The 27,049-nt window shown below is 36.8% G+C and overlaps 2 protein-coding genes across 3 annotated transcripts in view; one reads left to right on the forward strand and one right to left on the reverse strand.

Annotated features, from left to right (window-relative positions):
- LOC123875648 (probable beta-hexosaminidase fdl) overlaps positions 1-27,049 on the forward strand; it is an 86,750-nt gene that overhangs the window by 43,850 nt on the left and 15,851 nt on the right. For both annotated transcript variants that reach the window (XM_045921599.1, XM_045921600.1), the window contains one exon: positions 2,300-2,361. The gene's annotated coding sequence lies outside the window, so the exon portion shown is untranslated. The remainder of the gene's footprint in view (positions 1-2,299; positions 2,362-27,049) is intronic.
- On the reverse strand, positions 294-26,627 carry LOC123875660. Its single transcript, XM_045921628.1, has 5 exons — positions 26,467-26,627; positions 23,440-23,845; positions 16,833-16,962; positions 1,583-1,672; positions 294-495 (listed from the first exon to the last, which is right to left on the reverse strand). The coding sequence occupies exons 2-5, from the start codon at positions 23,568-23,570 to the stop codon at positions 394-396; spliced, it is 453 nt and encodes a 150-aa protein (XP_045777584.1). The 5' UTR covers positions 23,571-23,845; positions 26,467-26,627; the 3' UTR covers positions 294-393.

Raw genomic sequence — 27,049 nt, forward strand, 5'->3', positions numbered from 1 at the left:
TGTATCTGAATAAAAAAAAGTTCCTAGAAGGTATCTAGATCATTTCATTGAGTTCGATTGATTAATACTCAAATGAGAGCCAAACTAGTCAAGAGCGCAATACGAATAAACCCCTCTTAGGTTGAGATTTATAGAGCGCACTTTGACTTAGCTCAGACTTAAGACACTGTTAAAACGAGACAGCGTTATATCGCGGTATATCTGTCTCATTTTAACGGGACCAAAGTCAAAGCACATTCTACAGATCTTAGGCTGAGATCTATAGAGCGCACTTTGACTTTGCTCAGAACTGAAACTTCCAACTAAGCAACGTCAAAGTGCGTTCTATAGATTTCAATCTTAGGGTGAGTGTCCGAATTTATCACTATGTCTAGTACATCTAAGATTATTTCATTATAACTTAGTATCACGTAGTAACACTGCAGCCTCGTACGATGGTAAGCCGCTGTCCACTCTCCCTGTCTTGCATTTAGAACAGGGTTCTGTAACCACTTCCTGTAATTAAAAAAAACCGGTCAATGCGAGTCAGGCTCTTTGTGATGTACCTAAGCACAATTACATGGTTACAAGTATTCATGGTTTTCGGATTTTTCTCGTTACTTGTGCTATAACTATAAGTTAACTATAACCTACCTGTGGTACCTGCCAATTTTCATGATTCTAGGTCAACGGGAAGTACCCTATAGGTTTCATGACAGATACGACAGACAGACAGACAACAAAGTGATCCTATAAGGGTTCCGTTTTTCCTTTTGAGGTACGTACCAATGTACCAATTTTGTCGGGTCTGTTGTGATAAAAAGGCAGGTAGAAAGTTATATAGTGAACTCCGATCTAGACTACTTTTTACGACGGAAAAATAAAGGGTTTCTACGAGATTTTTCCAAAACTTAAATCTTCTAAGACGCTGTAGGTAAAACTTGAAAGAGTATGAAATAAAAAAGATACACTCTGCCAATAAAAATAGAAAACAAATTGAGGTGCCTTTACATTAAAGAATGAATCATCTGGCATTCGTATCTTTTGATAAAAATCATTTTAATTAACGTAACAAAAATTAATTGCTTCCTCAGTTATTTTAATTAATAGTTGAGTATTTCCAATTTATATTGCGCAATATCCAAAACCTCTACATGTTTTTGGCGCGGCCTTGCTTTTGGATTTTTATGAAGATGATGCATAGGTTGTTTCCATACTCATCCATAGTTTTAGACACAAGACCTGTAGTCGGACTTCGTCTGTGTTGGTGTTAGCTGGCGGGCGTGCTCTGCCTTTTTGGAGTGTTTTTTTTTTTTTTGTTAAAACTGACTGGAAAGCGCTCTAAGGGGGTGCCGTGCGTATGTCGGCGAGTGCCGGCACAGACAGGGTCCATACTTGTATAGTTTAACTAACTTGTTACAAATAACTACAAACTTGACATTGGCTAATCTTTGTAAAGCTAGACGAGAGAAAAAAAAAGACCTGTAGTCTTGTGGTCGAGTGGGATTTCCTGGCTTTTTCATTTGATGTCCGTAATAGGGGTGGCTGCATAAAAATATCTTAACCAGGTCTGGGATAAAAGTATACAAAATGTTTGACTCACTTGTAAAATACTGCAATCTTTCTGGGATATATCCTCAATGACAGTCTCATACGGCGGAGGAGGACCCGGAAGGTCGTCTTGTTGTGGATGCTGTAAAAGAAAATTATCTTTACAAAAGCTGCGAACTACTATTTTATTCGTCTTCTATATTTATACCCTGCATATAAAACAGTACCGGTAATCGGTGGACTTAGCGATTTGTTTGAAGGAAATATTACTTGAGTACTGTACGGAATATTTCGTCTCAAATGGCTATGACAAATGTGTTGGTAAATAGTACCCTAGGAATATACTGAGGAAGGATTTTGAGGAACTCTTTGGGGATCTTTAAAAAACCACGTGAGTGAAGTCACAGGAATAAACTAGTAACTATTTAGAAACTCATACTTAGACAAGAAAACTCCTAAGTCTTTCGTAATTTCTAAATTTAGTGGTTTTTACCCCCGACCTAAAAAGAGCGGTGTTATAAGTTTGACGTGTGTACTGTGTATCTGTCTGTGGCATCGTAGCTCCTAAACTGATAAACCGATTTTAATTTATTTTTTTTGTTTGAAAGGTGGCTTGATCGAGAGTGTTCTTAGCTATAATCCAAGAAAATCGGTTCAGCCGTTTGAAAGTTATTAGCTCTTTTCTACTTACTGTAACCTTCACTTCTCGGGGGTGTTATAAATTTTTAATTTACACTTGTAAATTAATGTTATCTGTTTTTCTTTTCAGATGATCCCGTCTATGCGTTAATGAAACGAAACAAACGAACCCTGACTTTACTTATTGTAATGGTAAGTATACAACAAGTGAACAACTGCTATTTGGTACACTATCCACGGAGAGAATTTAGTAGGTATAGGGCTCTCTCCATTACGTTATCCTATACAAATGGCAATGACTAAGAACTCAGTGGGCGTGGACAAATCTCAAACGAAACTGTGCTATGTAAGCGGGTAAGAAGTGTAACCTCAAAGTTTCATTCGGACTAGTTTGAACTATTTACCGGCAGAAGATGTTCAAAAAGGAGATCGCGTTTATTTCACTCCGTCTTTAGCCCCAATTCCTTAGCCATTGGATACGGATAAACAATCAAATGCGATTTCGCCATTAGACTTGAAAAGCTCAAAACTTTTTTACCCGACTACGGCAAAGCCAATAGGAAGGGTAATGATTTTAGCAGTCTATATTATGTATTTATGTACGTTTGTATCCAAATTCTGTGTGTTCCACCGTAGCGCCTAAACTACTGGACCGATTTTGATGAATGACTCCGGAGCATCCTCAGGAGATGTAGACCTTACAATGCCCTAATTGCAAAATTGCAATTTGCTTTTGGTTCCTTGTATTGGCGTCACTCAGAAAAGCAGGTATTATTTAAATATTTTTATCGAATTATTGGAATGTTCTCCCAAAACCAACACAAAAAACACAAGTTCAATGTGTACAGGTTATCCGAGAGTTTTAATCTAAACAAACGAATGCCAAAATAAACTATTTAATTAGAGCGTGATTGCTATCACAACATCTAATTATTCAGTTCACAATCCAAATACCGAAAATATGCGATATCGCTCCGAATCTCAGAAGGAGACTAAACTAAAACCTTCGAAACACCCGTATTTATGCAAGTTTAATCTTGTTGGCCTCCTAGCAACAGATTGTATGACATCGAATGAGCCAAATATAGATTTTATCAAACTACCTGCATTAGGTAAATAAATTAATAATTTTATATTATTTTTGACAACTCAAATCAATTTTCAAAAATAACCTTACACTTGTATATCATGGACTTCCGCAAAATAACGCCTGCTTCTATACTAATATGAAAATTCGTTAAACAACACGAAATAATATGTTTAAAATCAACAAAACTTTTGATGACGATAACGAAATGGAGTGAAATGAAAGAGTAAAACCAATATGTCTGGAGTCTGGGAGTATTTTTGAAGCACTAAACAAGCTCAAAGGAAGAGCTGATGCAATCTGCATTGCTCTCGACTCTACATTACTGAAATTTGTAAACGAAGTCTAAGTTTGGACTGTAAAACTAATTAATCAATTTACAGTTTCTAAGTTCTAACTGAATTAAAAGCTATATTAGTAGTCTATACATGTACAACATTGCACATAGTTTCAAAAAGCTGTAAATAAAATAAATTATCAGACAGATGAATAAAAAATATCTGATTAATTTAATTTTTTATGATCAGTGATCACTAATTATTACCATAAAAACTAGCAACATTCTAGCTAATAGCAATGATCTTATAAGGGTTCCGTTTTTCCTTTTGAGGTACTGAACTCTAAAAATAATTAAAATGTGTTCATGAAAAAATAATTAGTATTTTCAATTTTCAAAGTAAGAAAACTATACCAAGAGGGTATCATATGAAAGAGTTTTACCTGTACATTCTAAAACAGATTTTTATTTAGTTTTTGCATAGTAGTATTTGGTTTATCGTGCAAAATGTCGAAAAAAAATACCCGAGTACGGAACCCTCGGTGCGCGAGTCTGAGTCGCACTTGGCCGGTTTAATCATAAATCATTCAACACTCTCTTTCCCAAAACATTAAATATTATTATTATTGTTTTGGGAAATCTCCGGAACCCTACGCATATGAAATTTTGATAAGCAATAACTGTTCCCCCGATATTTGTTACAGAATTAGGGATGATAGTTATGGTTGCGGGTGAAAATCTATTATTTATTAATATTACCCGATAATAATTGTTATTGTTATTACACTTTTCGTACGACTGCTATTCTTTATTATCATTCTAAAAAATTACATGTTCATTAGGAATATACTAGTACATACATCTGTCTTTTTGTCAATTAGATAATTAGGTTTAGATAATTATTATTATTTGAAACTGTAAATGTTATTAAAAGAGCCATTTTTTTTTTCAAAAAATAATATTAGCCATGTTAAATGACTAATATTCCCCTTTCCTCTCCAACTAAACGTCAGGCTTGTGCTAGGAGTAGGTACGACATAGTGCAACGGGCGGGGTTTGAACCGTCGACCTTTCGGTTTTCAGTCCACTCCTTTACCGGTTGAGCTATTGAGGCTCTTTTTCTCTCATTTTCATCGTAGTAAGTCTTCTCCTTCTTGTACTTTATCCCCAAGCTATGTGGCGGTCGGCACAACATGTCTGTCAACAAAGGGAACTTCGGGTACGAACCCTAAAAAGCTACAAATAAAGAGAAACCCATTCTATATTTTATCAGATCATTCGTACTTGTAATTAATTTCAATGATTATGACCTATATTTGGTAGCGACAATCAATTAATTTTGTTTTAAAAGCGACACTGTGGCATTTCCCCTGTAATCCCACGGCAGATATTTAAAAACAACAATGGAATTAATCTAAGTAATGTAACATAATTGAATAATTTAATTTCATAAAATATTTGGTAGCGACAAGCAATCAATTTTGTTTAACAAGTGTACATTAAAAATTTATAACACCCCCGACAAGTGAAAGTTACAGTAACTAGAAAACAGCTTTTCCGATCGAATCGAAAACCGATTTTCTTGGATTATAGCTAAGAACACTCTCGATCAAGCCACCTTTCAAACAAAAAAAAAACTAAATTAAAATCGGTTCATTAGTTTAGGAACTACTATGCCACAGACAGATACACAGATAACACTTAATTTTTTTTAAAATTTTATAGCGGCTACTACAGTTCAGTTACAGTTCAGACAAGTATTATATGCGGTGTTAGATTTTCTAGAAGCTGCTTCCGTCGCGTCGCGCTGTTTGTTTCGTCCTTAAATACTCGTAGTATGTTTAATTAAAAAGCTTTCATGGCGAAGACCGGTGGTTTCTAAGGATGAATGTATACGGATTTAATTGGATTTAAAAATACATCGGCCATTTTGTGTCCCACGTCCCTACACTTGAGCGTAGCAAACGCAATTAGTAGCGTTTAAGTCTGATTATTGGGCAAAAGAATAATGGAGAGTCCGAAAAGGGAAATCCATGATAGCACTGTTCTATTTAGTTCTGAGTTCCAACTTTACTGTTAGTGTAAAGACAAGAATGTGACGCAAAATAAAATAAAAGTCGTTAAGTGTGAGTTGGAATTCGAACAAAGAGTTCCGTATCATCGTACAAAATATAACATTACGGAAGTACCTACTTTTAACTTTTATTTTGGACTTCGTCTGTGTTGGTGTTAGCTGGCGGGCGTGCTCTGCCTTTTTGGAGTGTTTTTTTTTTGTTAAAACTGACTGGAAAGCGCTCTAAGGGGTGCCGTAAGCCGTGCGTTTGTCAGCGAGCGCCGGCACAGACGGCGTCCATAGTTTAACTAACTTGTTACAAATAACTACAAACTTGACACTGGCTAATCTTTGTAAAGCCAGACGAGAGAGCAAAAAAAAAACTTTTATTTTGTGTTTTTATTATTATTTGTTGTTATAGCGGCAAAAGAAATACACGCTCTGCGAAAATTTCGCCTCTAACTATTACGGTTCACGAGATACAACCCGCTGACAGACGGACGGACAGTGAAGACTAAGTAATAGGGTCATATCAAAGGTGTACATATTCAAGTTGAATTGCTAGTTTGGTAGTTAGATCGGAACAGATGAACACAAACGGATCAAAGTAGATTGCTAAAATCATGCATTTCGCAGTCAAGTAACGTATGAAAGTACAGACAAGTTTGGGTTAAACTAATACAGAATATAGTAAATGCATTATAGCGAGGAGCTAATCGAAATCGCAGTCGCATTAGGTAGTCTTCAATAAAGCCCAATGGACTAGATGCATTCACGATATTAGCTAAGCGGTCGATCTAGAAATAAGGCCTGAAACACACACAACGCGCGCTCGCTGCCGCAACTACACGCAAAACCGCGTCACGGAAAAATCGCGCGCGCGAAAAATTTCTACGTCCGCGACAAATATTGCTCCGTCTTTTCAAATTTTTCCTTTTACGTAAAGCGAGAAATCATAAAGGGAATGTTTAAAAACTCTCCTCAAACTTGTATGTTACGACTTGTGTATATATACAGCATCACGCATTGCAGTTCGAAGTATTTCATAAGCCCGCACTACAGTAGAGCATGAATTGAAGCCCCGAATTTGCTCGCGATTTAAACTTGAACTTTTCCCAACAATTTATGCCTTCTATCATCATCAACTCATCGCAGGCTTACTACTGAGTACGGGTCTCTTTTCAAAATGAGAAGGGTTTGGCAATAATCTACCAAGTTAATTAGCCAAGTGCGAAATTACAGACTTCAAACAGCATGGAGAACTGTCAGGCTTGCAGGCTTCCTCACGATGTTTTCCTTCACCGTTAAAGCAAGCGATATTTGCTTAAAACGTACATAACTCGAACATGGTGCGTGCTCAGGATCTAACCCCGCTTTTTTGCCCTTATATTATACTGGCAACTATTCGCACTCTACTCCAGTAAATCAGTCTATTACAAACAGTAAAATCTACACTGTTGGGGCGTGAGTAAAGATCGGTCTATGTAGTTCCTTGTATAAATCGTACACGCATGTCCACTGTGCTGTGTGGACTCGGTCACACTGCAGCGTGAAAACACGACACGACACCAAAGACCAGTGGTGGTGGGCTGGTCACCAGACGAGTATGCTGCGTGATGTCCTACCGTACGGTTTTCGTCGCGCCTTCTGTGTGTCTCAGTCCTAATACAGTATTCCTAACTAAACCCTAAGATGGCTAAACTATCAAGAACTGCGCAAGTGCGCCTAACTTTGTTAGTCATGTCGAGCCAGGGCTCAAAGCAGAGCCTTGTTTCAGACTTCCACTGGCCCGATATGGAAACTCACTAGCCATCAAGCGCTCAAGTCATTGCGGAATTCAGATCTCTAAATATCAGCTGCAGTAATAATAATCACTACTCATATTATTAATGCGAATGTGTGTTTGTTTGTTGGTTTATTGGTTTGTCCTTCAATCACGCTACAACGGAGTGACGGATCAGCGTGATATTTTGTATGGATATACTTAGTTAAAAACCTGGAGAGAGATATAGGCTACTTTGTATCCCGGAAAATCAAAGAGTTCCCACGGCATTTTAAAAGTCTAAATCCACGCGGACATCAGCTAGTAATTAATCATACCTGTTATAAAAGATTAAAAAGATTGACTAACTTTTCGCCTTGAAACTTGAGATTTAATATTTACGTTAATTAAATACCTACCACAGAAACCAAACACTTGACTATTAGAAGAGTTTAAATAAGAGCTGTATTTCTAGCCGTATTTAAATCCAGAGCTCTTCCACGCTCTATTTTACATGTAGAATACAATTAGAGCTAAGAGCAATTATTCGTACCTTATCTTAAACGCGATTTTTATTCCGACTTGCCGAGCAACGGCGGTCGTTAGTACGCTAGGCTTGGCCCCATGGGTGCCTGGGAGGCCATTGTATTGAATAAGATTTTCATTTCGATATAAATTCCCTGTAAAAATGCCTCAGGCCTGCATTAACCTACCATCCATACTTCCATACTATCCATACTAATATTATAAATGCAAAAGTGTGTCTGTCTGTCTGTCTGTCTGCTACCTTTTCACGGCCTAACAGTTTCAGACGAAATATGGTGCAGAGTTAGCTTATAACCCGAGGACGGACGTAGGCTACTTTTTATCCCGGAAAATCAACGAGCTCCCACGGGATTCCTAAATACCCATCCGCTCATCCGATTTGTTTGAAATTTGGTACTGAGGTAGCTTGCGCCCATGTGATTGATATAAAAAACTTTTATTCAGGAAAACCAAACAGTTCCCACGGGATCTTCAAATACCTACATCTACGCGGACGAAGTCGCGGGCATCCTCTAGTATATTATATATTAAAATTGGCCTACTCAAAAGTAATTTGATTCTCAGGATAAATAATCAGTTCGAAGGTACGATCTCACCAGGAACACAATCTTCAACAATGAAGGAACGATCGAAAAGAAATAGACCCGAAAAAGAAGATGAAAACATTACAACTATAACTCAACCGAGCTCCCTGACGCTGTGGCCTGCCACCCTATCGGCAAAGCCGTGCCGCCAAGCAATTTAGCGTTCCGGTACGATGCCGTGTAGAAACCAAAGGGGTGTGGGTTTAATGAAAACTGCCATAGTCCTTCCAAGTTAGCCCGCTTCCATCTTAAACTGCATTATCACTTAGGTACCATGAGGTGAGCTTGCAGTCAAGGGCTAACTTGTATCTGAATAAATAAATAAACCAAAAAGCTGAAAAGGCGGCATGGGCATGTCTGTGACCATACCAGACCACGTACCATGTAATCGCAGTCTGAGACAAACACCAACTGAACTGAAAATTTTACAAAGTTGGTGAGGTGTCGGAAGGTAGTGTCGTGGCTCTCCAAAAGGCAATCAGTAGATGCATAGGCTGATCAATGAAACGCTATAAATTATTATTAATACAAGTTGTGTCAATTTTTATGTTCAGTTAAAACTAACACTGATAGTAACTTGCTTTCTAAAAGTGGCATTAGAACGGAAAATAAGTTAGTTCCAAGGAGAAACGAATTCTAAGAAGTACTTAAAACTTCTTCGGAAAGTTTGGTGACCCTAATGATATGAAAAATTGAAAGTTCAGTATATCGCGATGGGATTGAAATCGATATAATCTTTTTCAGTGTAATGGCATCCCGTGGGGCCCAGACCAGCCGAACTAATGCTAGGGCGAAATAAAAGACGCATTTGTGAAAATTGCTATCGACATCCACTAGGAAGCGCGGATTTGAAGCTAATCCATATAGATTTATTATTGAAATTCCAAGCCATAGAGATTCAGAAACCGTTCATGGTGAAATAATATTGTAAATGCCGAGTATAGTCTTCCTTATCGAATTCCAAATCCCAACTCCTCAATCTTAATCCTGCAAGTTACTGAACTCCTAAGCTGTGGGGAATAAAGGACATTTTGAGGAAATGACATATTAAGAAAGGATATTTTGAGAAAAAACTTTATTAAAAAACAACATTTTGAGAAAAATACATTCTGAGAAATGACAAAGGACATTTTCAGAAAAGGCCATGATGCGCTGACGAAACGTAAGTACGTTTTATTAAAACCTTAAGAAGGTGGATGAGGAAGGCGGAGAACCCTGTATGGTAGCACGCTCCTGGGAAAGCCTACTTCCGTCCAACCGTGTTCGCAAACAGTCTGATTGTTTGAAATATTTTTGTAGACCTGAGAGTACCAGGACCTATAACCAGGTACTGAAAGTAGATAGCTTGGCCAACATTTGGTGACATCACGCTTAAAAGTTGCCCTAAGGCGTTTTTACATATTTATGTGTCGCCCGCGTAAAAAAGATCTTCGAAAGTTGAAAGGGAATTTTAGAAACCCAAGAGCTTAAACATTCTCTATATCAAAAACATTTTTGTCAGTCATATGATATAGTCGAGATAAATTTTTGCTGACATCTTGGAGACGTGTAGTCTCAATCTCAAAGGAATATTCCGAATTCTTGGTTTGCTTATACCTATCTATTTTATAAACTAGCTGTTATCCGCGAATAGCGTGGAATTTCTGTTTCACCATGGTACCTAGAGTATTTATTCGTCCAAGGGTACCTACCACCTACTCAGATAACATCCTACTATTGTTTATTAGTTTGTCCTTCAATCACGCTGCACGGATTGACGTTTTTTTTTTATTCACTATAGGCAAGCGCTTGACCACAATCACACCTGATGGAAAGTGATGATGTGGTCTAAGATGGGACGCGTTTGTAATTGGTAGGAAACACGTGTTATTAGCCCAGATATAATTGAAAGACCTAGAGAATGACATAGGCTACTTTTATCCCGGAAAATCAAGGAATTTTTAAAAACCTAAATCTAGGCGAACTAATTCGCTACCATCACACTGTAAATATTAACAAATAGTTGTACAGGAACTAGTTTTGATAAGCGTCTTCGACTATCTAAAGCTAAACTACGTTAAACATCTCTACTCTGAGGAATTAATACATGTACTCGATTCGATCGCTTGAAATATTCCTGTTCAGTCTGGATGTATGTAGCTAACTCAATTATAGTGGCGTAGCATTCCTAGGTTTCAGCTATGGTTGTAAGTAATGACCGTTTTAATTCGTAGATGTTGATACTGTTCAATAGGCAACAAAAAGTGTGGAAGGATTTTAAGTTTTTTCAACACATTTTCTTCATTTAAAACCATTATTTACAAGATATTATAAATGTGAAAGTTTGTCTGTCTGTCTGCTAGCTTTTCACGGCCCAACAGTTTAAACGATTTTGATGTTTAGTACAGAGTTAGCTTACACCCTGGGGAAGGACATAAGATACTTTTTATCCCGAAAAAGCAAAGAGTTCCCACGGGATTCATAAAGGCCCATCTGTTTAACCGATTTATATAAAAGGTACAGAGGTAGCTTGCATCCCGGAAACTGACATAGACAACTTTTTATCCCGGAAAATTAAAAAGCTCCCACGAGATTCTCAATAGATCTAAATCCACGCGGACGAAGTCGCGGGCATCATTTGGTCCATTATAAGACTTTCATTGCAGTCAGATGGTAACGCTTACTTTCTTAGGTCTACAAGAAAAGCATTCGGAGTGCGGGAAAACGCATTCAATACCGGTTGACTGACGAATTTTAACTACGTAAACATTTATTATGAAAAGAATTTCCTTCCATAGTAAATTTCAATATCCCATTTAGCAACTAACATTTTTCAATTCATTTAATTTTAAATCATTTGCATTGTTTCTAAACAAATTCACTACTTTTCTAAAGAGACTAAAGCCTTTTTATAAAGCGGGTTTAAAGTAAACTTGAAAGGATTTTCTCCTTTGGCCTACATTTCAGCGTTAGACTTAACAGCTAAATTACTCGACACTTAAGACTAACCAGAACAATTAGATCTCACTTAGCACCTCAAGCGGGACCTAGAAATCCTTTGTGCAAAGCAATGCCGTTTTTACTTTTCCTTCTTTTGTGTTCTTAGAAAATGTGACCTAGCTGTTGAGGATACAAGGCGAATGCCTCTTTAATTTTTCAGGATTTAATAGGGAGGTAAAAAAGGCATCGGAAGCCGTCTATAATACAGCTAACAAAAAGTGGCTGTGATACGGACGGACAGACAGACAGACAGACATGACGAATCTATAAGGGTTCCGTTTGTTGCCATTCGGCTACGGAACCCTAAAAATGATATATGTAGGTAGTATCACATAGTTAGTGCCATAGAATAATTCAACTGCTTCTTATAACTTGAGCGTTCAAACTGTCCTTTGAGTTCACAGAAGTTTTTAGGAGTTCAGTTCGACGATCAGCTGTTTGCACGGTTGTTGCGTTGGAGTTTTAAACAAATTCTTCATGTCGACATATCTCCCACGGGTATCACGCTACGGGACCTATTATTTTTAGGGTTCCGTACCTCAAAAAAAACGGAACACGTGCATTTGTGGTTACATCACAAAAAATAATTAAAATGTGTTCACAAAAAAAAAATTTACTAAATCTATTTCTAATCTAAAAAATTTACTAAGTTGTCCGTCACTAAGTTGCAGTGTTGTACATAAAAGTGTTAAATATACCTTGTACGATTGTACGGAGTCCTTCGTATGCGAGTCCGATTCGCACTTGACCGGTTTTGATTTAAATGGGACAGTATGCGGAAATCCAAAACCATAGCCCAATAACTCAACCGGTAAAGGAGTGGACTGAAAACCGAAAGGTCGACGGTTCAAACCCCGCCCGTTGCACTATTGTCGTAGCTACTCCTAGCACAAGCCTGACGCTTAGTTGGAGAGGAAAGGGGAATATTAGTCATTTAACATGGCTAATATTCTTTAAAAAAAAAAAACAAACAAAAAAAAAAGGAGATACAGGATAACTGTCTTAGGAACCATTAGATCTTTTTATGTAAAAACAGCACTGATTTCTCAGTGCTTGACTTATTTAGTAGGTAGCTAATAACTCTAGGCGCTGTTAATCCGATCGGAATGTCTGTTTGGAGGTCAATTCCACTTGTCACACGTCTCGGGAGGCGCGGCGAACCAGCCGACCTCTGAAGATGAATCACCCTAATCGCCTTTGCTAACTAACATTTCAGACTATTACAATATACCAGAATTGAGGGTTATTGACTTGTTATTTAGCAACTGGTCAAGCTTTACAACCGAATACTTATACACCTAAGAACCTTAATAAGCAATGACTAATGTTTGCATTCTGTCCATATTTTGTAAAGTGGTAATAATAATAAAAAATACGCGACAGAGTTTGTTTTGGCCATCTCTCAGACTTGGACGCGTTTGGAACCCTCGTACCTAATTAATTATCATCATTACATCATTGTTTGACAATCACAAAGTGTACAATAGTGCCCAATTTGAATAAATGACTTTGAATGTGGTAAATGCGTAAATGTGCAAATACTTGGACTGGGTATTGATGAATTAGTCCGTTTTTTTTTTGTTTATCTTTTATTTTTATTACATTTACTTTTAAAAACCAGTCATTATTAAGTATTTAAGTAAACAGTATTCGCCCGAAAGTCGTCATTTGTTACTTAGCAGAATGTAAATTAAATAGAGATTATCCGATCCTTAGTTACGAATTTGCAATTGTTTAGCATTCTGGATTTTTAGTCCGATTTTAATGCTTCTGATTCGCGATAAAGTTGCACAACTATTCAAAAACCAGGTTTAGTTTTTTAAGCATCCCTTGTAGTTTCTCAAAATCCTTCCTTATTGCAATTCTAGGCTACTCAAGAATATGTCATCCAAATTCCAAAAACGCTCAACGATTAAATGGCTGAAATCCAAAAGCTCGACGGTTCAAACACCACCCATTGCACTATTGTCGTACTCACTCCTATCACAAGCTTTACACTTAGTTGGAGGGGAAAAGGGAACATAGTCATGATTCCCATGGCTAATATTCTTTAGAAAAATCGCTAGGACCACCCGCTCCACCCGGTGTATGCTATGGTCGTTCGTCAGTCAGTCATAATACTATTTAATAGATCAATGTGCGTTGAAATTAGAAACAATATGAGGCGGGAAACCAACTAACAACGTTTTGTTACCGCAACCGCACTGATGGGAATTTGAGGTGAATTGATTCCTATTTCGATAAACTATACCAAATGTATGGCTAGATGAAACCCCGATACTTTCCGGGTACCTAACAAAACGGACTTAAACTCATATAATGTCACATAAATATTGTAAAGAAGTAGGCGTGTCCGTCTGTCCAATTTTAGTTATCCTTCATTTACCTACATACTCATCTTTCGTAAAAGCATTGCTGGCTTATGAAAATCCAAGAGAGTTATTGAGCGACAATGACGTCGCAACTCAAGGGGTGAGACGGAAATGAAATGAAGTAAGCAAACGACAGTTTACTGGGACAGGAACCGCGCCTTCCGCGAGACGTTGCGGCAGCTAATGATGTTTCATCATTTTACCGTCGATTTCTATTTGTAGGCTTGTTTGCTACTGTTTATATTCGTAAAATAGATTGTGTAGATTACGGATCATTAAAAAACTGGTTAAGTGTTAGTGGGACCGTAAGGTCGTAGGGTTCCGTAGCTTCGAACAAGAAATAACACTTTTTGTTTGTGATATAACCACAAATTCATGGTTTCCGGATTTTTTACTTTACTTGTGCTGTATTTTAATTTTGGACATTTTGCTATTATTATTTAAATGTTTTTTGTGTGACCAAAATGTATCTTAATTTAATGTAACATATTGCATGCTTATAAGCAGAATTTGGCTGTACCTTTTTGTCTTTGTAACATCTCCACTGTTTACCCAAATTCGCAATAAAGAAATTTGATTTGATTTGAAGACATTGTTACCTGCCCATGCTTCTAGGTCAACAGGAAGTACCCTATAGGTTTTGATTCCCTTTATGGCTCATGACAGACAACAGACAGACAACGAAGTGTTTCTTTTTGCTCTGGAGATACCTACAGAACTCTGAAACACGAATAGATTTTAAAGTACAATTTGAATCTATCAATCCTAATCTGGGCTATGAATAGGGAGCAGAATCATTCGGTAAAATATAGCCAAAGCAAAGACAAAAGAGTCGTTAATAAAAACAATTATTATGTATCACTTTGATATCTTTAGTACCATCAAAAAATGGGACGAACATTTTTTATGTCATGGGCAGATCACGACCTTTTGCGGTTAACCGCATTCGGTATTTTCAATGTTAAATTTTAAATTCTTACTTTGTAAAAAGTACAACAAATTATGTAACCAAAATCATGCATAAATATAAGGTAGGTTTAGTATTGACACCATATGCTAATGACCAATTGCACACTACTATAAACAGAAAACTGATCATTCCGAACAAAAATGTTTGCGGCCTGCAACTTGTTAGATCCAGTGTCATACTAATCATGTATGACAGCTTCGTAAAGCAAGATTTTTCTTTGAAATAGCTCCTCTAAGGTACAAATTTAGTTCAATGCCGTATGCCTACGAATCGATTTAAATTAATAATAAATAAAATAATTAATGTTCATACCCATTTTAATGAACTGTTACCTGGACTTATAAGTTTAAAGTTACATAAAAACTTAAAATAACTTGATTGTAATATATAAAGACACTATAAATAAAGGATCCCCGGCAAGAATAGCGATTCGTTAAGGCGAAATCAAATTTGCCCGTTTACTTAATTCAACTGTTCCGCTTTTCACAAACATCTACAGAATGCAATTCGCTCACTCTCTTTGTTTTGTTTAACACTTAACACCGACTGCACTGTTTGAGATACCTATACTGAGCAAATAATGAATGATTATAAAAATGTCTCTAGAAAAACTTTTAATGTGCTTTTAAACACCTATTTTGTTTGTTTTTGGGCTTTAGTAAAATACTACATAACGCCCGCGACTTTATTTTAGTTTTTTCTACAAACTAGGATTAAGAATGTAGCATAAGAAATGAAGCCTACGAATCTACATAGTACCTATGCTGCTCTACGTAGCATAGTTCGCTAAATCAATAAAGGCAAATGATCAGAAATCTTTATACATGACTAATATGTTATGGCGGCTAGAGAATTATTTTTATTTTATTAAGAAGAGAAGCAATATTCCCTGAATCTTAGGGTGAGATCTATAAACCGCACTCAGACTTTGCTTAGACTTAAGCCAGAGTTAAAACGAGACAGATGTATATCTCTCACATAAATCTGTCTCGTTTTAACTCAATCTTAAGTCTGAGCAAAGTCAAAGTGCGCTTTATAAATCTCACCCTTACACTCTTATAGTCCAAGCACAATCAGTGCGACAGGACTGAGAAAAATGCTTTTTCTATGTAAATGCTCTATGGGCTTTGCAACGCTTTGTCTATGCAAAATTCATAACAGAAGTGGGCACACTGCGCTTGGGCTGCTGCTAAAATTATACGAATTTTAGTGAGGTCCTATACTAAGCAAATAACGAGTGTTGAAAATAGAATAGCAGATTTTTAGATTTATTTTTTTAAGACGACCCCGATTTCTTCGCCACATCGAGTTACTTTATGCAGATGCCGTTTAGTTTGGAGTTATATCAAAGTAGAGTGATAGAGAAAAAATTATATCACTGAAATGCAGTATTTTACGGTAGAAGCCAGGTTCGGGTACAAATAGGCTACGAACCTACGACGTAGCGTAACGCTTAGTTTTCTCGTAGAGTCGGATTGTCGTAGAGGAGCTTTCAGCCCCTCGATGGTGTAAGAAAAATGTATAATTCTTCTCTCTGATTGGTTCATTCGCTGTTTACCTTTTTTCACAGCCAATCAAAGGGCAGAATTTCTTGACGATAACAATAACGATAAATACATTTTTCTTATACAATCGGGGGGCTGATCTTTCTGCCGTTCATGACAAACAGGAATTTAACTATTCAAAACTACACCAACATCCGCTGAATTTTTAATCCTGCTGATACTTATACCAACAATACTGTGATTTTTATTCAAAAATTATAAGTAGTCAATGTTTTTGATATATAATACTAGCTGACGCCCGCGACTTCGTCCGCGTGGATTTACATTTTTCAAAATCCCGCGGAAATTCTTTGATTTTCCGGGATAAAAAGTAACCTATGTGTTAATCCAGGCTATAATCTATCTCCATTCCAAACATCCAAATCCCAGTAGTTTTTGCGAGATTGAGTAACAACCAACAAAAATTGCAACTATCGCACGGTTAGCATCTAAAAGTACTAGGAGAGCAGTTCACAAAAGAAACCTCACCTGTGTCAGCCTGGTATCCGTACTAACGGTGTAGACTCCGCAATCTGCCACTGCGTCGGGCTTGTGTGCGGGCGAAGACCGACGCCAGCAGGCCGCGCAGACTGCCACCAGAACTCCACACAGCGTTGCACTGGGGAATAAACACTGTTAGCTTTTTGTGGGATTTTTAGGGTTCCATACCTCAAAACGAAAAAAGGAACCCTTAATCACACTAATATTATAAAGGCGAAAGTTTGTATGTGTGTGTGTGTGTGTGTGTGTGTGTGTGTGTGTGTGTGTGTGTGTGTGTGTGTGTGTGTGTTTGTTACTCCTTCACGCAAAAACTACTGGACGGATTGGGCTGAAATTTAGAATGGAGATAGATTATACTCTGGATTAGCACATAGGCTACTTTTTATCCCGGAAAATCAAAGAGTTCCCACGGGATTTTTAAAAAACTACATCCATGCGAACGAAGTCGCGGGCATCAGCTAGTAGGACAATAAACTGATCCTAGTTTATTGTCTGTGTGTCGTGTTTGTCAAGAAAACCTATAGGCTATGTTTAAACTTCCCGTTGATCTAGAATCATGAAATTTGGCACGTAGGTAAGTAGACTTTATAGCACACATAAAGGGAAAATCTGAAAACCGTGAATTTGTGGTTTCATCACGAAAAAAAATATTAAAATGTGTTAATGAACAAATAATTAGTATTTTCAACCTTCAAAGCAAAATAACTATACCAAGTGGGATTATTATATGAAAAGCCTGTACCTGTACATTCTAAAACAGTTTTTTTTTGCATAATAACTTTTCATTTATCGTGCAAAATGTCGAATTAAATCGACTGTAGTACGGAACCCTCGCTACGCGAGTCTGACTCGTACTTCACCGGTTTTTATACATAGTCTTCATCGAAAAAATTACAACTCTGCAATACGCGGGAAAAGAGGAAGAGGCTATTAATTCATCCCGTGGCCATTATGGCCAATAATATAATCAAATTGTTACTTTGTGGGCTGTTATTTTGTGAAGTCAATGAAGAGAAAATTTAAACTATTAAAATATGGATATATGAATTCTCTTTAGGAAATAACTGCAAAATTATCTAAAACCATTAAGATGGAGCCCCCCAAATCATTATGTTTGGCAGTTACGTCGATAAGTCGCGGAAATGGTCTGTAACGCAGGAATTATACAGTCGTTTACGCTAAGTGTCACACCTTGAATCTTAACGCCTTTATTGGGATAGGCGTGTACCTACTTACAGTAAAGTGCGTTACTACAATAGGTTCAGAGATAATAATGAACGATTAGGCTTTTAGTTTGTACTAATAAAGTTAAACGACACATGGCACATAGTTCGAAAAATCGATAGACCTTGGGGTCCCAAGGTGCTAGCATCAAGGTGCTAAGACGACTGATGTTGGGTTTAGGCGGTGGAAGACGGTGGCGTGTGGAAATCCCTGCAAGAAACCTACGAGTATGTCCAGCTGTCAACGTCTATCGGTTGATGATTGTAAAGTAAAAAAGTACTACTTATTTCAAAATTTACAGGTTTCAAACTTAGTAGGTAGAGGGGAAGAAGAATACACACAGACAGACACACTGAACCACAGATAGACAACGTTGTTAAATATAAGACCCCTCCGTTTGCGCCGGGATTTAAAAATCGAGTTGGTAGGAGTACGAAAGTTCGATACACATACTTTGTTTTTTAAACGCTTCATATTATTTTTGCAAGCGACCCCTTAAAACCTATTACCAAGCCACGTATTTTAAATACAAACTCTCGTTTTGCAAACTTTTGTCTGAAAACTAGGTACATTACGTATCCACTCCGGACAGAAATGGGCATTTAGTACCAACTGTTCCCGCAATTTTCTGAAGCGGATCTAATTTTTAAAGAAACTTAATCGACCAAGTACGTACTCGCTCCAACGAATGTGATGTAAAGATGTACGCTTACTTAGACGGGCGAATTATTATGCTTGATCAACCATAAAACTGCGATCACCATGATAGTTGATTAACTTCCGCAAACTCTTAGGATGAGATCTATAGAGCGTACTTTGACTTTCATCATCATCATGATCAACCCATTTCCGCCCCACTACTGAGTACGGGTCTCCTCTCAGAATGAGAAGGGTTAAGGCCATAGTCTGCCACGCTGGCCCAATGCGGATTGGCAGACTTCACATACCTTTGAGTACATGGAGAACTCTCAGACATGCAGGTTTCCTCACGATGTTTTCCTTCACCGTTAAAGTAAGTGATATTTAATTGCTTAAAACGCATATAACTGATTTAATTTAATTTAATTTAATCACTAACATAGTTCATAAGGCCCTGTTACTAACACTATATGGATGAAATGTTCCGAAATAAATGTTTATTATTATTATTAAACAGGGAGGCCTTTTGTGCACACACGCTGTGATAGCCTACCCCTAGTGATTAGGACGTCCGCCACCTAATTGGAGGATTGGGGGTTCGATTCCGGGCACGCGCACCTCTAACTCTTCGCATTTATGTGTGTTTCAAGTAATTAAACATCAGTTACTTTAAAGATGAAGGAAAACATTATAAGGAAAGGTTTCCTTATGATGTTTCCAGGTGCATGCCTGAGAATTCCCCATAAATGATCTCAAAGGCGTGTGAAGTCTGCCAATCTGCACTTGGCCAGCGTGGTAGACTATGGCCGAAACCTTTATCACTCTGAAAGGAGACCTGAGCTCTGTAGAGAGACGGTGATGCGTTAATCATGATGATGATGATCTGATCCGAATCCGAGAATTCTCGATCCAAAGTAGCCGCCTCGTAGAACTATTTGTATGGTAGGGTTGTGAACTAGACCTGAATTCGTCTTAGAAACCTTACCCCATTAGGTATCGCTAGGACCCACGTTGTTTATTAAATCTTATGTAAAGTTGATTTCAAACTACAGAATATAATATAATAAATAAATATCGCTCACCCTACTTTTAAATGTCACTGTTCACACTTAGATGTAATATTATATAACATTACATCTAAGTGTGAAGTGTGACATTTAAAAGTAGGGTGAGCGATATTTATTTATTATATTATATTCCGTAGTTTGAAATCAACTTAAGAGGGCTCTCTCCGTCACTCGTTTCATACAATCGTAGTTCCAATTTCATTTGAATATTAAGCAACCAAAGTCCATGAAATTTTGCAGACATATTCTAGAAACTAATATCTATGTCTGTGGTTTTCCAGATTTCTGTTAAAATATTCGGTTTCAAAGTTACGCGATCTTAAAAATTTTCATACAAATCTTTGAGCCCCTGTAATTTTAAAACTACATATTTTTAGAAAAATCTAAAATACCACAGACACAGATATTAGTTGCTAGAATATGTCTGCAAAATTTCATGTACTTTGGTTGCTTAATATTCAAATGAAATTGGAACTACGATTGTATGAAACGAGTGACGGAGAGAGCCCTGTTAAGTCGTATTTCTATATGAATTTTGAATCCTAAATGTCAACCGTTAATTCCATCGCGGACTTAAATGTCAAACGGAATAGGGTTAAAAGCAATGTAGGGTTAAATGTCAAAAGAAGTATATTGTATCTTTATATAAGTGGCTTCCCTCGAAATATAATTTACGTTCCTGCTCTCCGCGGGCCACCCATTGATATACATCTTTGCAAAAGGTCATGACGGTAAGCGGCTAATAATGGGGATCCTTAACCTTTTCACCTTTCAGGGACTGAGAGGTGTTGATTTTATTGGCATTTTGTTCGTTAAATCTACATAATTATATATCTACATACATATATTATACTTCTACCGACTAACTGACTGACTGATCTTTCAACCCACAACCTAAACCGCTGGGATAAAAAACTTGCGTCAATAGGTTCAGCTAGTTAAATATATAATCTTCGGAACTAATGATCCGATTCTAAAAATTCTTACATCATTCAGTGCTATATTATATTTATAAGCTATGTTATAAATTACTAGAGGATGCCCGCGACTTCGTCCGCGTGGATTTAGGTTTTTTAAAATCCCGTGGGAACTGTTTGATTTTCCGGGATAAAAAGTTGCCTATGTCAATTACAGGGATGCAAGCTACCTCGCTACCAAATTTCATAAAAATCAGTTAAGCGGATGGGTTTTTGGGAACCCCGTGGGAACTCTTTGATTTCCGGGATAAAAAGTAGCCTATGTCCGTCCCCGGGATATAAGCTAACCCTGTACCAAATTTCGTCAGAATCGGTTAAACTGTTGGGCCGTGAAAAGGTAGCAGACAGACAGACAGAGACACTTTCGCATTTATAATATTAAGTATGGATACCACGCAAATGAAGGCGCGGTAACTAGTCTCCAAAAAAATATTTTTGTGATCATTATTTTACGATAATCATAGTTATCAATTAAAACTTATTTTATCTTATCAAAATTAAAGCAATTCAGTCCTAAGCTTTTAATCATATTGCTTTACATTGTAATAGGATTGTTCAATAAGTTTACGTTTTACAAAACTTTGAAATTGTTGAGAGACATCTCTAATATGTTTTCAATTAAAATTCAATCTGTTAATAAAATTCACTAATTCAAGTGAGATATATCAGTCAATTAATTTCCATATCAAATAAGATCTACATTTGAGTTTCATAGCGGTTAACCCGACACTAACTGCAAGTTACAACTAGAATCTCGGGCTAAATTAACGTCCAGACAAACTTCAGACTAGCATAATTGGCTGAAACTACGAACTATAAGTTCATCGTTTATCATACATAGTAACATTCGGTAAGGCTATCACACTATAATATTATAAAGGCGAAAGTTTGTGTGTGTGTGTATGTTTGTAACTCTTTCACGCAAAAACTACTTGACGGATTTGGCTGAAATTTGGAATGGAGATAGATCATATCTTGGATTAGCACATAGGCTACTTTTTATCCCGGAAAATCAAAGAATTCCCACGGGATTTCGAAAAACCTAAATCCACGCGGGCGAAGTCGCGGGCATCGTCTCATTATTTGTATGATTTTCCTTTGGCCAGTTCAACTTGAATAGAAAAGATTTTTTATTTATTTAAAGAAACTTTTACAAGAAGCTTTTTAACTTGTAAAATTAAGCTACCACGTCTTTTTTTTATCTTACCTGTATATTGTTACTGACTGGCTTCTGTGACTAATAAATAATTTGGATGGATTTAATGTCGCGCCTTTTTTTGTATATTCATTCCTAGATTTCTATTATTGGATATTGTTACAATCTTTAGAGGAAAGAGGCGAGGGATATTGAAACTTTGTAAAACTATTCTAAACTTAAAATTGACTATTTTAGTTTGCGCTTCTCGTTATGGCGTTTGATGACGAAACTTTCATGAAATCTATGCGTTTATCCGTGGCTCTAAAATGAATGGGTTATCCCGATGTATACAATCTGATACACTTTCTATGCCAGCTAGTTTTTTTTTCAAAAACCTTAACTTTTACCCGACTGTGGCAAAGCCAAAAGGAAGGGTTATGATTTTATTTCTTCTTCGTCTTCAAATGTCTATCCGACTTGCGACGTCCTATTGCAGCCAAAACGTTTACCTTTCTTTTCGCTACAAGACCTTCAGTTCCGATTCCATTTGGTATCTTGATGTCGTTATTTTAGTAGCGTCAAACTCTAATACATAACAATTTATGTTTATGACCATCGATATAAACTCTATGACAGTCATTTTTGTATCTCAGTTATATTCAAAATTTATATTTTCGAGTCATACACGCAATAACTTGGTTATAGCGGGCACACATGCTTTTATAGCAATTTTACAAGCATCGTAAGATACTAGTAAAAGTTTATTTTTATTTTGTACCAAATAAACGTACACTCGATATAATTTAAATGGAATGTCCCGAAATTTATTATCTTTCACTGAGTTATGCCCGCGGCTGTGCCTGAGTAAAGTTCGACCATTTACCTAGCAGTATTCGAGTTTCTTAAATTTATCTTATATACAAGAACTGCAGTGAACTTACACAAGAACTACAGTGAACTTACACAAGAACTACAGTGAACTACAGTCGTCCTGTATTTCTTTTGGTGAAACTGATGACTCAAATAGTTAATTTTCATTATTGAAAAGAGCAACCGTAAAGTTTCTTGCTGTTTCTTCTTGATAAGAATGGCATTACGAACTAGTGGTCGGTAGGTAAATTCTTTTGACGATTCAAAAGTACTTGTAAATGTTTATTTGAATAAAAAATGTTTCAATTCTATCCTATTCATCGCGTTTAAGGCTTTGTTCACACTAGCGTATGTCAAAAATCGAAGGAATCAACAGCGCCGCGACGTTTGCGTCGCGTCTTGACCGCGCCGCACTTGTCTATAATATATTTTCGTAAATACGCGATTTCATAAATACTATGTAGTAGCTTGCGTAGTACTTATAAATATTATAATATAACCATGTATCAGCGCGCAGCCTCCAGGACGACCTGGGTCGACCTTCAGTCTGCTGGACTGATGATCTTAAGAAGGTAGCGGGAGGTGGCTAAATGAGGAAGGCGGAAGACCGAGTACGCTCTTGGGAAGGTTTACGCCCAGCAGTGGTCGCAAAGACTGATTATAATACGTAAAAAACTAACCTCACAAAAAATATATTGACCGTGTAATGCGAGGACTGCACCGTCTTAACAGCATCAGGTGTAGTGTGGTTGTAGTAGTATTTCGCGTGGGCGACAGCCGCCACCGCGGCCATCCGGTGCGAGCTGCCCATCGCCCAGCCGAGCGGGCTGCGCTGCGCACTCGCGCCCGCGCTCGCCACCACACAGAAGTGGCACCAGCGGCACCAGCTACGCCAGCGATCCACAACCGCACAGCGCGGCGTCGCCCGCGCGACTGCCGCGTCTGCCGTGCGTACGACTGTCGACCGTTGGGCGTGTTCCTTTTTCAAACTTAAGGCTTTGTTCAGTAATTGCACTGTTAGTTGCTTTTCTGCGGGCAATGTAGGTGCTATCAGCTCGGCTCCTTTATACCACTTTTAAGGCACATCTGTAACAATACAATCGCATTATCAAGACATTTTATTCAATGTTTATGAAATAAACGATATCAATACATACATATTATACTGTAGGTACCTATATTATATGTTAGAATTTACCGAAAAATCAAGCACATCTTTTGGCTGTCGTATTGAAGTATAAGATATAGGCGCAAGTATCTACTTCTTCATTTATACTACGAATTAGAGTAAGGCACTTGAAAATTAGTTTGCAGCATTTACATTTTACAGTCATTAGAAATTAAGCGCATTTCACTGTTGGACAGCGCGTGATCAACATCTTTAACGTGTAAAAGAGCAATAATAGCAATTAAGCGACTCCATTTGCATTCTTGTGAATGCTACGTGAATATTGAATACATTTAGCAAATGACGACGACTTGAGGACAACTTAGTAATTTGTCTCGGTTATTAATGACCTGTTTAGGAGACTGCGAAAGAATCACTTGATGAAAGTTACTAATCTACTGGAACATCTGTTAAAATGAAGTTTGGATAGATGTATTTATTTTCTTCTGTCGAAACAAAACAAGAACCAACGACTTTTATAGACTGGTAAAATGGGCCGCCATTTTTGAAGTCACAAGTGTATGAATTTTGAGTTTTATCTTTGACAGCAACAAAATAATATGTTTTAAAATACAGTAACATATAAAATATTGTTAAACTTGTTAACTTAAATTCTTGATTCCTTTATTACATTATTTTTTTACATTTTTAACATTATTAGAATTAAAATGTATGAAAAACATGGATAAAGATTAAAGAGGAACTCCTTGTTTTTCGATAAGAGAGATTTTGACTGGAGCTACTTGCTTTCTCTATTGGCTAAATAAAAAATCTAATCTTTTAATATAGATTATGCAAACTAGGCACTTTAAACAGTCTTTATCTTTTATGGTGCCTATTCAGTAGCTAGTGAAGATTTCTTAAAGTCTTGGCTAGAACTTGACTTGGAACAAAGGGCATTTCAAACTCTTTTGTGCATAATTTAACTGACAGCCCGGCAAGAGAGGCAATTTACTTCTTTTTGGCGTCATTAATTAATCCGTCTTACAAGTTTTTTAAATATTTGCAATACCTACTTTTATGAATTTACTTTTTCCTACATAAAATAAGACAATAATCATTGACGAACTGTTGCACTATTTAATCAAAAACAAACTTTTGATTAAGTATATTAATAATACGTCTACAACTTAACTATTAAAAGAATATAAATAATACTAAATAATTTACAAAAAAACTTATAACAACAAGAAAAAGCTTCCTTTTGACTTTTAACGTGCCTTTATTTTTATGGAACATTAATGTCCCCAAGTTCATAGTTAATGTGTAAATCATTAATTAACAAACAACCTTTGACGACCATCTTTAATTAAAACAGAAAAAAAAGACTTGCACTTAAAATTGAAATAAACAGTTGCCAATAAATTTTCAACATTTGCTTTCTAGTTTTGGATTGCTATTCTTACTTATTTAGCACAGTCGAGAGTTGAATTTAGGATCTCTTGCTAGCAAAACAGTAAACATACTCTAAAGAAAGATGTCAATGCTTCCTGTTATAGCTACAGATTAAGAGGGCTCTCTCCGTCACTCGCTTCATACAAACGTAGTTCCAATTTCATTTGAATATTAAGCAACCAAAGTCCATGAAATTTTGCAGACATATTCTAGAAACTAATATATATGTTTGTGGTGTTCCAGATTTCTGTTAAAATATTCAATTTCAAAGTTACGCGGTCTTAAAAATTTACATACAAATCTTTGAGCCCCTGTTATTTTAAAACTACATATTTTTAGAAAAATCTAAAACACCACAGACACAGATATTAGTTTCTAGAATATGTCTGCAAAATTTCATGGACTTTGGTTGCTTAATATTCAAATGAAATTGAAACTACGATTGTATGAAGCGAGTGACGGAGAGAGCCCTGTTAATGTCTAAGGATAGAGGTAAACTTCAGTTTAAGGGACATTTGTGACTTTTATCCGAGCAGCAGCGAGCAGTATGAATTTTTAACAAACTTTTGTCTGTTCAAAATTGCAGTTGCGAGGGGAAAATGCCGTAATAAAAGTTCGTTTGAATTTTTATTTGCTCCAAAAAGTTTAATTTTGGCTTTTTCATCGAAAAATTCTTTCTAATAATAAATAAACAATAGAATGCATTTTTTCCTATAAAGAGAAACATGTTTATTTTTAGGATTTAAATATAACTGGAAATTTCAAAGTTGAGATTATTAATGAAATTCAGCATGAAACTACATAATAAACGCGAAATTGTGTACGTATCGGTCTGTCTGTCTCACTGTACAAACCTGAACCATTTTATTGACTTTTGGTACGGAGACAGTTACCATCTTGGAGTCGAGAGTTTTACTAAGACGCTCATCAGCTAGCAATTAAAATAAGTATAAAGTTATGTATTACGGTTCTTTTTATTTGAATAAATACATAGAGAATAGAGATACATTTATACTTCACACATAAATCATAGAAACTGGATCATCGCGTCGATATCCACCAATCACACCTATCCACCAGTTATGATCATAAAGTGAAATTATTGTGTACTAAAATAACTTAAAAGAAAAATCAATTAATGTACCTGCAAATAGCATACATTCACATAACTACGCAGAGTCATTTAGCGAAGAACTTGTCAACATAATAACGGATTTATGACGTGTATTTACTTAACGAAACGAGTTAGCTCACGAAACGTTCGCGGGAAACTTTACGACCGATCGCGAAAACGTCCCACACCGTCGGGGCATGAAAACCGAATGAGTCTCCCACAGTTCCACACCCTGGCCTTACCCCTAAACATTTGCCGCCAATATTGGCCCAACTGTCAACCCCGACCCGCTCAAATAAAACGCATAGCCTTGAAAACCGAACCGGGTTTTTAAACTTTATTTCCGGATCGGAGTGCCGAAATTGAATAACTTCTGCGGAATCTATAAATGGACGTACAAAACTGTGACTGAGCGAGTCTGTGTACTTTCATTTCACATTTATTTTAGAGACGCTGAAAAGTTTTATATGAAATTCAATTCCACCTCCACGTTGGTATTTTTCGATAAAATCAAATGCATGCAACAGCCACTTCCTACACATATTACTACTTATCTACTTCAAGAATTTAAGACCGTCTTAGATTTCATACTAAGCGTGTAAAAAAGATTTTA

This window comes from Maniola jurtina, chromosome 20 (genome assembly GCF_905333055.1).
Source record: "Maniola jurtina chromosome 20, ilManJurt1.1, whole genome shotgun sequence".
NCBI classification, from domain to species: Eukaryota; Metazoa; Arthropoda; class Insecta; order Lepidoptera; family Nymphalidae; genus Maniola; species Maniola jurtina.

Coding starts and splice junctions, on each gene's coding strand:
- LOC123875660 (XM_045921628.1), bottom strand. CDS start 23,570: ATGGGCAGCTCGCACCGGATGGCCGCGGTGGCGGCTGTCGCCCACGCG. Junction 1,673..16,832: donor CGGATACCAGGCTGACACAG/GTGAGGTTTCTT, acceptor TTTCTTTTACAG/CATCCACAACAAGACGACCT. Junction 496..1,582: donor AAGATTGCAGTATTTTACAA/GTGAGTCAAACA, acceptor TTTTAATTACAG/GAAGTGGTTACAGAACCCTG.